Raw genomic sequence first — 11,238 nt, forward strand, 5'->3', positions numbered from 1 at the left:
CTAGTTGGTTTAATTTCGCGCCAACATTTAAAAAATATTATTTTCGAGATTTGTTTAAAACAAACAACATCGAAAGCTAAGAATATTAATTATGTTAAGAATTTAATTTCATTGTATAACATAGAGACGTTCAAAACAATTTTCAAAATTTTGAAATTTAAATTTTTTTTCAGGGCTCGTTGGCGCTGCCAACTTGATGACTAAATCGATACTTTTTGCCGTTGCGGCTTACCTCGATAACTCGAGGTGTGAGTTCGGATTTGGTCACACTGAATCAGCTGATTGCATACCGAATCGTCATGCGCTATAATCACAACAACTAGTTTCGTGTCTTTTTCATATTCTGTACGCATTATATAATTATAAACACAACGGTAAACATATGTGATATCCAAGCCCTTAGGACTGAGTGCACAACGTCAGAAACATAAATGACAAAGGCATGTTTTCGAAATACGTCAATAAGAGTGTAGCAACAAAATGAGTAGTGCATTAACCTTGGGAGCAGAGACTTTGCATGTCAATTGCGTCAACATGAATAATGTTATTTCTCCTCTTTCAGATATACACACATCGTCTGTATTCTTAGTTACATATAGAGGATTCTCAACGCATGTCGGATTTGGCACGAACTCACAGAGACTGTGGTTAACAATGACGCTGTAAACAAAGGCACAACAGAAATTATAGCAATAAACAAGTATCCCAAGTTCATCATTCGCGCACTGGAAACGCATGCAACAGGCTCAGCAAGGAAACCGCACGGTCTCCGGCACCTGTTCGAGCTACAGCTAACAGAATGTCGAACAGCACCGGCGTAACTGTGGTGCCCAATGGCGGTATCGCCGGCACAAACAATGTGAAAGAGCCGTACATACGTACAATCGAATGGAACATGATGAATAAGACCAAGTTCTTTCCACTGTCAATGCTAAGTTCATTCTCAGTGCGATGTTGCCTTTTCCCGCTAACTGTGATCAAGACCCAACTTCAGGTACAGCACAAGAGTGATATATACAAGGGCATGATTGATTGTGCCATGAAAATCTATCGTTCCGAGGGAATGCCTGGACTGTATCGCGGCTTCTGGATATCCTCAGTGCAAATCGTTTCTGGCGTTTTTTACATCAGCACCTACGAAGGTGTGCGTCATGTACTAACAGATCTTGGTGCTGGACTTAGAGTAAAGGCCTTGGTAGGCGGCGGCTGTGCATCGCTAGTGGGGCAAACAATAATAGTTCCATTCGATGTTATATCTCAACATGCCATGGTATTGGGCATGTCTGCACATGCGGGTGCAAAGGCAGATATAAATCCATTGGGTATTAAGTCATGGCCCGGCCGCAGTCGCTTGCATATATCTTTGGACATAGCACGCGAGATACTGAGACGAGATGGTTTTCGTGGCTTCTATAGAGGATACACTGCCAGCTTAATGGCATATGTGCCCAACTCTGCCATGTGGTGGGCCTTTTACCACTTGTACCAAGGTAAGCAATGCAGCTAGTGAGTGCTTCATATTCTCATAATACTACATTGCCTGTAGATGAACTATGTCGAGTATGCCCCGTTTGGGTATCACATCTGCTAATCCAATGTGTGGCCGGAAGTTTAGGTGGCTTCACAACGACAATACTAACAAATCCATTGGACATCGTCAGAGCACGTTTGCAGGTAAGTTTGTTATATGCAAGCCTAAAGATTTATCTAATTTGTGTTGATTTACAGGTTCATCGTTTGGACTCCATGAATGTTGCGTTCCGCGAATTATGGCGCGAAGAAAAGTTGAATTGTTTCTTTAAGGGCTTGTCTGCGCGTCTGGTGCAGTCGGCAGCGTTCTCTTTTAGCATTATTCTTGGCTATGAGACTATCAAGCGCATTGCCATAGATGAACAATACAAGCATCAAATACGCTGGTAACTGGAGCGCACAACTCTCAAAACAGAAAACCAAATAAACTCTCCACTGCATTTAAGCAACGTAATGAGAAACCACCAGGAAATTGATTTCGCGCCAGCTTGAACGCAAAGTGGGCTCCACACTCCTGTAAATAATTAGTGGCAGCGGTTAGCAAAATGCACAGGTTAATTAGCTAAATTCTAAATGATGTATATTTGTAATTTAAGGCTCTTCTTTATTTCTTTTAATAAGTTGCTTAAAAATTCGTAATGCGCAGCAATTGTTTAACGTACAGAATGGAAAATACAAAAAGCCCAAAAGTGTTGTAGATGTAGCATAAATTTTTTTGTTAAAGTGATTTTATATTTATATATATATCGATAAATGCATATACTAGCAGTGTTATACACCCAAGCGGACAACTAAATTAAATATACGTTAGCATTCTTGTACATTATAAGTCATAGTACTATGTAATTGATGATGATGTTGATAACAATGTTACAATAATACTTTTATAAAGCCATGCTGGACTTGCTAATGCTAGTACTTACCTTACTTAAATGTACGTATTTCATTTTGTGTTAACAGTGCGGCTGATAAATAAGTATGCGTTACTAGAAAGAATTTGTTTTTACCATACATTGTAATAAAGTACAAACCAAGAATTATTCTAATTTTTGGCTCTAACAAACGAGACCTACATGCCCAGCGTAAACCGAATGCAATAATACCCGATATAGAAAATATTTCGATAAGGCCTTTGGAACATTAACCAATCAATAAGTGGAAAAAACTTTTCTATTAATTTTTAGTAGCAAAACCAAACTGTTTTTTTTTTAAATTAGTATTTAAAATTGTGAAGTGAAGACCTCATTTGGACTTTGGACTCTTCAATAAACTAAAAACATCAGTGCAGTCTCACATGTAAAAAACTCAAACCAGCTGATGCAATTTCCATAAATTATTGGTAATAAACTAAACACATTTGTTTTGGGGATTGCAGCTAACCAGTTGTGGAGCTTAACTTTATTGGTTTAACCAGAAGGCAGAGAAAGCACCAGCACACATTGAAACCTTAGGTATCTACAAAATGCGATTGGAATATGTTAACTATTAAGACTTAAGCGAGCATCTTGCGAATCATGTAGTTAAGAATGCCGCCATTTTGATAATAAGTGATGTCCACTTCGGTATCGAAACGTAGAATAGTTTCAAACACAGTTCCATCAGCCTAAAATAAAAATTTCTTTGTTAACTCAAGCACTATTATAATTGTTAGTTAAAACGCACCTCAACTTGAATCTTTTGTCCTGGCTTCAAGCCGCTTTCGGGTAGCGCAATGTTGTATACCTCGCGTCCGCTTAACTTGAGAGTCTCTGCACTTTGACCAGACAGGAATTGCAACGGTATAATACCCATACCAACCAAGTTGGAGCGATGAATGCGCTCATATGACTCCGCAATAACTGCCTTCACACCCAGCAGGAATGGACCCTTTGCGGCCCAATCTCTGGAGCTGCCGCTGCCGTAGTCCTTGCCCACTACCAGAACCAAGCTGGTGCCTTCCTCACGGTAACGATCGGCGGCATCGAAAATATCCATCTCCTCTTGGCTGGGTATATGCAACGTGCGTGGACCAGTCTTAGTCACCAGCTTGTTCACTAGGCGAATATTAGCGAAAGTGCCGCGTGCCATGATGGCATCATTACCACGACGTGAGCCATACGAGTTAAAGTCGCGAGGCGTCAAATTGCGGTTGGCAAGGAAGCGTGCTGCGGGTGAATTTCTGGCAATCGAGCCTGCTGGAGAAATGTGATCGGTGGTTACGGAGTCGCCTAGGTAAAGCAGACAACGCGCATTCTTAACGCTTTGCAGCTTGGGAAGCACACGAGTCATGCCCTCGAAGAAGGGCGGACGCTTAATGTAGGTTGAATCAGCGCTCCAGGGGTACAGCTTGCTATCGGACACTGCCAGTGTCTGCCAGTCTGGTGAGCCAAGCTCAATCTTGCCTAAAAGTATAAGTATTAGAAATATTTGAAAATTATACTTACAGCGACTACTTACTGTAAACTTCTTGGAACATAGCTGGTATAACATGCTTGCTCTCCACCGCATGAATTTCAGAGCGAGTGGGCCAGATATCACGCAGATAAACATTCTGACCATTGGCATCCACACCCAATGGTTCCTTTTCAAAATCAATGTCCACACGACCAGCAATCGCATAGGCAATGACGAGCAAGGGACTGGCCAGATAGTTGGCACGGGTGTTGGGATGAATGCGACCCTCAAAGTTGCGATTGCCAGAGAGTACGCCAGCGCAGACCAGACCATTCTTCTCAATGGTATTCACCACATTCTCCTCGAGCGGACCCGAGTTGCCAATGCAGGTCATGCAGCCATAGCCGACGATATCAAAGCCCAGCTTCTCCAGATATGGTATAACACCAGACTCTTTTAAATAATAGGTCACCACACCGGAGCCAGGCGAGAGCGATGTCTTGATGTAAGGCATGATGGTTAGGCCCTTCTCCACAGCCTTTTTGGCTAGCATACCAGCTCCCAGCATAACCGATGGATTCGATGTATTCGTGCAAGATGTAATGGCTGCAATAACGACAGAGCCATGGTGCAGTTTGTAGGTTTTGCCATCATCCCACTGGAACTCGCCGCTGGCTCCAAGTGCTTCTGGAGCGATGGCAAAGCCCTTGAAGCCCACCTGAAATGGGAGAGTAAAGAAATAAGCTTAAGTTGGATGTAACTGACTTCCTACACTTTCTTCAAACTTATTTACTTTTGATGGTATTTATCCAATTCAAATGTGAAGCTGGATTTGGCATTAATTGAGATTGGCTTAAATTTCACAAAAACAATAAGTCATTAAACAAACTAAATGACTTGTTCTTGTGTTACATGCCTTTGAATAAGTTTAATATGCCATTTGTCATTCTTTGTAATGTCAAAGTGTATAAAATGTGCTGAGAAACCGAATTAACTGGGCGTTCATTGACCTCTGGACTGCAACTACTATTTGTAGGTCAGTTTGCTTGCGGAAGAGGCCGAGGCCCCAGCGTTGTGTGTAGCTCTAAACTACTCAGGCCAAGCACGGGTGGGTTCATGCAAATGAAAAGTGCAATGAAAACAATTGCCAGCTCAGAATTTTAGAAATTCGGCATAAAAATATTGAGCGTGCCAGAAAAGCAAAGCGCAGCGCTCAGCGAATTTTGATAAATATCCAAAAACCGATCAGTCGTCAGCGTTGGAAATTTGATGCGCTGGCAGCGGCCATTGAACGTAGTCGCTGCTTATAAGAGCTGTCCAGCCAACAACCAGGTTTCAGTTTAGAGTGTTACGTGGTAGCGCGTTTTGGTAAAACCTCCGGCGTATTAACTCTTTGCGTTGCCAATTTATATTGAGTTATCTAAGGAAATAGTAGCCGTGATTTTATATTTGAAGCCTCTACATATCACAGTTGCTGTTTCTTTTAGATAGCTCTTTTGTAAGCAGCCTAATCTACGTGAACTCAAATGTGCTTTTCTGTGTATCTGTGTTTGAATTTCAATTTATGGGATACACCAAGTTCAGTTTTGTCACATGTGCAAGCATCACTGGGCTTTGTTTATCTCATAAGAACGAAATGTGTACAACTTACCGGACTCGACAGGCAGGACTTGAAGTCCTCTGGCATGTCACAAACGGAAACGCGATCATGTGGCCGCTTTGGTCCCGAAACTGATGTCACCACCGTTGCCAGATCCAGCGTAATGCTCTGAAATTGTGAGTTGATAAAGACAGAACTACTTAAGAGCGTTTCTACAAATTTTAGATGCTTGTTTTGCAATTAACCAAGCTTACGAATTCTCAAGCAAACTATAACTTTGAGTTATGCAATTGCTTGTTAAATTTGCTTACCTGCGTGAACTTTGGATCTTGCGCCTCATCAGCATAATTGCGCAACTGTTGTGTGGCCTTTAGATACTCACGTATAGTATCAATCTTTTTCTCAGAGCGATCTGCAACATTCAAGTATGAAAATGTTTAAATTTACATATTGATTTTAATTTAATTAAACTCACTTGTCTGCCTCATATAGCCCAGCGTGTTCTCATCAATGGGGAAGTAGCCCACAGTGGCGCCATACTCGGGACACATGTTGCTAATCGTGGCACGATCTGCAATGCTCAGCTCGGCTACACCAGGTCCATAGAACTCGACGAATTTGCCAACCACGCCCAGTTGACGCAAGTGCTTGGTTATGGTGAGCACCAAATCCGTGGATGTGGCCAAAGGACTCAGTTTGCCTTCCAGCTTATAGCCTATAACCTCTGGCAACAACATAGAAATTGACTGTCCCAGCATAACAGCCTCGGCCTCAATGCCACCCACACCCCAACCCAGCACGCCCAAGCCGTTGATCATGGTGGTGTGCGAGTCGGTGCCGACAACGCTGTCTGGATACAAGGTCTTGCTGCCATCGCTTGCGTCGTTTTCAAAGACAACGCGTGCCAAATACTCCAAGTTTACTTGATGCACAATGCCAGAGCCAGGTGGCACAATCAGCATATTGTTGAAGGCACGTGCGCCCCACTATATATAATTAAGATTAGTTAATAAAATAAGCATGATTTAAGATTAAGCAACGAACTTTTAAGAAGGTGAAGCGCTCCTTGTTGCGTTCAAACTCCAGATTTTGGTTCTTGGCCAAAGCATCTTCAGTGCGTGCAAAGTCCACCTGCACGGAGTGATCGATAACCAAGTCAGCGGGACAGATGGGATTGATTTTTTCAGGATTGCCACCCAGTTCCAGGACAGCGTCACGCATGGCTGCAAAGTCCACAACAGCAGGCACGCCCGTAAAGTCCTTGAATAACAAAAAGTTGTTGAATACAAATTTAAATTAAAACTTTTGTTCGACCTTACCTGCAGAATAACACGCGCTGGCTTAAAGGACACTTCAACATCATTAGTGCCTTGCTTTAAGCCTGGCGTCCAGCCAAGGATGCTTTGCACATCCTTTTCCAGAATATGAAAATTGTCGCAGTTGCGCACCGCCGATTCCAGTAGCACTCGAATCGAGTAGGGCAGCTGGTCTATAAGTAAAAGTGTAAAATATTAGTTAATTATATTTATATCTCCATATGTATATAAAACTCAATGACTTGGCAAATAATACATTTCTATATATAGATAGCTGCTACTTATCTGCTTACTGTGAGTTGCATTTTAAAAGCGCAATTATTGGGAAAGCAATGAATAAACAATTGACACCTTTGTCACACAAGCAAGCGCCACGCGAGGCGCATTAAATAATTCAGCTAATCAAAGCTGAGATGCTTAGAAATCATAAACCCAAAAATATGTTAAGCATCAGACCATAATCACCTCATATCAGTTCCATTGTATGTCTCACAACTGCTGATAAGTAAACACAACACAAGTCATTTTATTAGCGTTTTATATAGCGGTGCCTTATCAGCGCACACCGGTGTCGTGCGCCTGCCCCCAGCTTTCAATTAAGCTACTTTCGTTTTCAACTGTATGTAAGACGAGTTTTAGAAAGCTATGCCGCTTAGCTAAGGCCTACACTGCACTACGTCCTCCATACGGTCACTGACACTGCTTAAACTTGCAAATTAAAAGCAGTCGCCGCTGGAAGGTGTGTACCCAAGTGGGTACAAACTTCAACAAACAGGTTCTATTGTAGAACATACACTTTTTTATGACCATTACTTACCGTATTTTCTATCAATGGAGGCAAGATCAAAATACTTGTACACCGTTCCGTCCTTTGTAAAGGACTTTTCAAACGAAGCAAATGGATTTTGGCCTGAAATAGAATGTTTGCATTATATAAGACTCAGGACAAAATGTAATATTCCAATTAGTATTTACCAGACATTGTTAGGCTTGCGCTTTCTAATAGGTTTAATCTGAGTAACTTGTGGAATGTTTAGACTTTAGTGGTGCCGATAAGCCCTGTCAAATGATGACACTATCGATTACATATTTGGTAATCGAGTTTTGATATTATCACGATACTATCGCTCCTAATTTTAATTATAATTTTATTTTAATTAATGGAACATTATTAAACAGGGATTCTTAATATTATTTTATATGAGATGCCACTAAATATAGGTTTATTTTTATATTACTTTCATTTGTTTTCATGTATACCGGCAATATATATGACTGAATAAGTTCACTCGTTCCTTTGATCATTTTGTTCGTTCGCGAGCGACCCAACGCTAGTATCGATTGGCTTCCATCTCTAGCCGGATAGCAACATAGCACGTTTTGTTTGATTTGTTTTCTAAGATGAATAATTCTGAAAATGGCAAGCACTCTAAGGAGGGTCTACGCGAAATGCGTTGTAAATTCAATCCGCTTTCGCGCTCCGATGGCTCCGTCATGTTTAGTCAGGGTTTGTATTAATTTTTAGTTCAAATAATGCTCTAAGACTAAGCCTTGCATACTTTACAGGTGCAACAGTTGTCATTGCTGCTGTTTTGGGGCCCATAGAGGTGAAGACACAAAATCTGAGCATTGAGGGTAGTTATATGGAGTGCAACTATCGACCCAAAGCGGGCTTACCACAGGTTAAGGAACGAATACGTGAGGCGGCTATAAAAGATGTCCTGGAACTGGCGGTGCTGAGTGAAGCTTATCCACGAGCAAAAATGTCACTGCAGCTGCAAGAACTGGAGGATCGAGGAAGTGTAAGTCAGCAGTAAAGTATTAAGGTGAAGCATATTAACTTGGTAACTTACAGATCGATGCATGCGCCTTGAATGCTGCCTGCCTGGCCATGTTAATAGGTGGATTGCCTTTAAAATACAGTTTTGCTGCCGTGCACTGCATTATAAATGAGGAAGGCGAATTTGTAGTGGATCCGGAGCTGAGTGAGACGAAGCATCAACGAGCCAGCTTTACATTTGCATTTGACTCTGTGGATGGCAATTTGCTGTTGGTGCAAACAAAAGGCGCTTTTAAGGTTGCCCAATTCAACGACATCGAGTGTATTTGTCGCTCTGTCAGCGCTGAAATATTTTCGTTCTATCGCACCACCATTGCCAAATACCATAGCAGAAGCGCAGAGCAATCTGCGGCGACAAAGGAGCAAAGCAGCGGGTTGCCAATGGAAACGTAATTAATAAATAATGCCTAAGTTTGAATAAAGTCAAGTTTATTATGTAAACAAACAGTTCAAATATTTATACTAGAATAGTAACTACCAATGCTGCTGATTTGCAGCGGTGTGCCCTTGAGCACTTGCGAGTTGGACTCGTCGATGCGTGCAACAACAAAGTCGCCCACGTCTATGTGTTTCAAACTCCCATTGGTCTTGGCAATGGGTAACTCTGCTGCAGACACTATAACCTTAATATTAGCCTCATTGCGTCCAAACCAGTGGCTCTCGGAGCGCTTGCTCTTGCCCTCGATGAGTATAAGCTGTTGCTGTCCAACGTAAAGCTTATGTAGCTCGGACGCGCCAGCGCGAAAAGCCTGCACCATGCGTTGCAAGCGCGCATTCTTCACATCAGCTGGCACATCATCTTTGTAGCGTCTGTGGGCTGTGGTCTTCTCACGCATGCTATAAGCAAACAAAAAGGCCACGTTGTAACGCACGGCTTCAATGAGGCTAACGGTGTCCTCAAACTCTGCGTCTGTTTCGCCGCAAAAGCCACAGATAAAGTCGCTGGACAGGCCAACAGTTGGCAATATGCTACGTATATGTTCCACCAGCTTTAAATAAGCTTCGCGCGTGTAGCCACGACGCATGCGAGCCAGGACTTCAGTATTACCCGACTGCGCCGGCAAATGCAGCTGTTTGCAGACATTGGGATAGTCGCGTATAACATGCAGCACTTCATCGGAAAAGTCTTTGGGATGCGGCGAGGTGAAGCGTATACGCATTTCTGGCACAGCCTCAGCAACGCTTTGAAGCAATGTGGAGAATGGCAATCCCCCCACTTTGGGTTTGTATACTGTGCTAAAACCAGGTGCCATGTTCACCTGCTCTGCATGTTGCGTGCTCTTATCTCTATAGGAATTGACATTCTGGCCTAGCAACGTTACCTCTTTGACGCCTTGCTTTTGCAGTGCTTGCACCTCACGCACTATAGAGTCCAAGGGGCGTGAACGCTCACGACCGCGCGTAAAGGGCACAATGCAGTAGGAGCACATGTTGTCGCAGCCGCGCATAATGGAAACGAAGGCGGTGGTGGAGTCTGCATTTAGTCGCACGGGCATAACGTCCGCATAGGTTTCATCCAGCGAGAGCAGCACATTGATGGCTGCATTGCTACCGTGCTGATTAATAGCCAGCAATCTGGGCAAATCCTTGTAGCTATCCGGGCCTGCAATCACGTCGACGCTTTGCTCCTGCTCGAGCAGTCGCTCCTTTAGACGTTCGGCCATGCAGCCCAGTATCGCCAGCTGAAGTGGCGCCCGTTTGTTGCTTCGTCGCTCTTTCATTGCACGTAAATGCCGCAAACGATTCCAAATCTTTTGCTCAGCGCCATCGCGGACTGCGCAAGTAACCAACATTATAACATCAGCCTCTGCAGCATCCTTGGCACGTTCATAGCCATTCTTTTGCAGTATGCTCCACACCACCTCCGTGTCATTTGTGTTCATCTGACAGCCGTACACTTCAAAATGCACCTGTCGGCCATGTCCACTATAATCTAATTCACTTAAATAGGGTATACTATCCAACAAGTGACTGTGCTCTTCGTCATCCTTTTGCAGCTGCCTTTTAGATTTGACTGTAAAGAAGTCCTTTAGGCCGGGTCCGCGTACCACGCGCTCCACAAATGTTTCACGTGCGGTCAATTTGTTTGCTGTTGGTTTTACTTCCGTAGCACCTGTTGCTTCTCCAGTTCTAGGGTTAGCTGCAATTGCAGCTGTATTACTTTGGCTACGCCATTGTTGATGTAAACAGCTCCTGACCAACTGCCAGCGCAACTTCATGTCCGTTTTGTAAAACTAAAACATTTGTTTTGAAATTATGTCACGAGCAGGGTTGCGAAACTAGCCCACATATATTTTTCGATACTGTCATCGCTGGCGCGTGAGTTTTAAAATAATAAAACATTAATGAAAATGTCAAATTTAAATAATAATTTTTAGTGGATATAACTTTAAATAAACGTTAAAATCTGTATCAATTAGCTGCAACGATTTATGCATAACCATTATTGTTTAGTATTTTCAAAATACCAACCAGCCCAGAATATGCGCAAACCAGTTCGGGTTGTGTCATGGCTAACACATTAGCCCCGGATGGCCAAGACAACAACCCAGTAATTTGTCACCCTGGAAGTATGTTAT

General features: G+C 42.8%; 4 protein-coding genes across 4 annotated transcripts; 2 read left to right on the top strand and 2 right to left on the bottom strand.

Moving 5' to 3' along the window:
- Positions 1–491: 491 nt before the first annotated feature.
- On the top strand, positions 492–2,463 carry LOC108603983 (solute carrier family 25 member 44). Its single transcript, XM_017993210.1, has 3 exons — positions 492–1,490; positions 1,547–1,674; positions 1,729–2,463. The coding sequence occupies exons 1-3, from the start codon at positions 800–802 to the stop codon at positions 1,918–1,920; spliced, it is 1,011 nt and encodes a 336-aa protein (XP_017848699.1). The 5' UTR covers positions 492–799; the 3' UTR covers positions 1,921–2,463.
- Positions 2,464–2,890: 427 nt separating this feature from the next.
- On the bottom strand, positions 2,891–7,851 carry LOC108603982 (cytoplasmic aconitate hydratase). Its single transcript, XM_017993208.1, has 10 exons — positions 7,795–7,851; positions 7,637–7,729; positions 6,823–6,992; positions 6,548–6,763; positions 5,979–6,489; positions 5,815–5,915; positions 5,555–5,671; positions 3,967–4,621; positions 3,193–3,911; positions 2,891–3,133 (listed from the first exon to the last, which is right to left on the bottom strand). The coding sequence occupies exons 1-10, from the start codon at positions 7,799–7,801 to the stop codon at positions 3,023–3,025; spliced, it is 2,700 nt and encodes an 899-aa protein (XP_017848697.1). The 5' UTR covers positions 7,802–7,851; the 3' UTR covers positions 2,891–3,022.
- A 319-nt stretch (positions 7,852–8,170) lies between these two features.
- LOC108601861 (exosome complex component RRP46) lies at positions 8,171–9,100 on the top strand. Its single transcript, XM_017989817.1, has 3 exons — positions 8,171–8,326; positions 8,386–8,621; positions 8,675–9,100. Exons 1-3 carry the CDS (start codon positions 8,221–8,223, stop codon positions 9,050–9,052), a joined length of 720 nt encoding a protein of 239 aa, XP_017845306.1. The 5' UTR covers positions 8,171–8,220; the 3' UTR covers positions 9,053–9,100.
- LOC108601860 (CDK5RAP1-like protein) lies at positions 9,088–10,888 on the bottom strand. Its single transcript, XM_017989816.1, has one exon. It carries the CDS (start codon positions 10,876–10,878, stop codon positions 9,109–9,111), a length of 1,770 nt encoding a protein of 589 aa, XP_017845305.1. The 5' UTR covers positions 10,879–10,888; the 3' UTR covers positions 9,088–9,108.
- Between the last annotated feature and the right edge of the window lie 350 nt (positions 10,889–11,238).

The sequence above is a fragment of the Drosophila busckii genome, chromosome 3R (genome assembly GCF_011750605.1).
Source record: "Drosophila busckii strain San Diego stock center, stock number 13000-0081.31 chromosome 3R, ASM1175060v1, whole genome shotgun sequence".
In the NCBI taxonomy this organism is placed as follows: domain Eukaryota; kingdom Metazoa; phylum Arthropoda; class Insecta; order Diptera; family Drosophilidae; genus Drosophila; species Drosophila busckii.

What these genes read in the sequence shown, in the direction of transcription:
- LOC108603983 (XM_017993210.1), top strand. Translation starts at nt 800, where the DNA reads ATGTCGAACAGCACCGGCGTAACTGTGGTGCCCAATGGCGGTATCGCC. An exon ending in CTTTTACCACTTGTACCAAG is followed by an intron (nt 1,491 to 1,546) that starts GTAAGCAATGCA and finishes CATTGCCTGTAG; the next exon opens with ATGAACTATGTCGAGTATGC. An exon ending in TCGTCAGAGCACGTTTGCAG is followed by an intron (nt 1,675 to 1,728) that starts GTAAGTTTGTTA and finishes GTTGATTTACAG; the next exon opens with GTTCATCGTTTGGACTCCAT.
- LOC108603982 (XM_017993208.1), bottom strand. An exon ending in GGGCTATATGAGGCAGACAA is followed by an intron (nt 5,916 to 5,978) that starts GTGAGTTTAATT and finishes TGAATGTTGCAG; the next exon opens with ATCGCTCTGAGAAAAAGATT. An exon ending in GACAAAAGATTCAAGTTGAG is followed by an intron (nt 3,134 to 3,192) that starts GTGCGTTTTAAC and finishes TTTTTATTTTAG; the next exon opens with GCTGATGGAACTGTGTTTGA.
- LOC108601861 (XM_017989817.1), top strand. Translation starts at nt 8,221, where the DNA reads ATGAATAATTCTGAAAATGGCAAGCACTCTAAGGAGGGTCTACGCGAA. An exon ending in CTCCGTCATGTTTAGTCAGG is followed by an intron (nt 8,327 to 8,385) that starts GTTTGTATTAAT and finishes CATACTTTACAG; the next exon opens with GTGCAACAGTTGTCATTGCT. An exon ending in AACTGGAGGATCGAGGAAGT is followed by an intron (nt 8,622 to 8,674) that starts GTAAGTCAGCAG and finishes GGTAACTTACAG; the next exon opens with ATCGATGCATGCGCCTTGAA.
- LOC108601860 (XM_017989816.1), bottom strand. Translation starts at nt 10,878, where the DNA reads ATGAAGTTGCGCTGGCAGTTGGTCAGGAGCTGTTTACATCAACAATGG.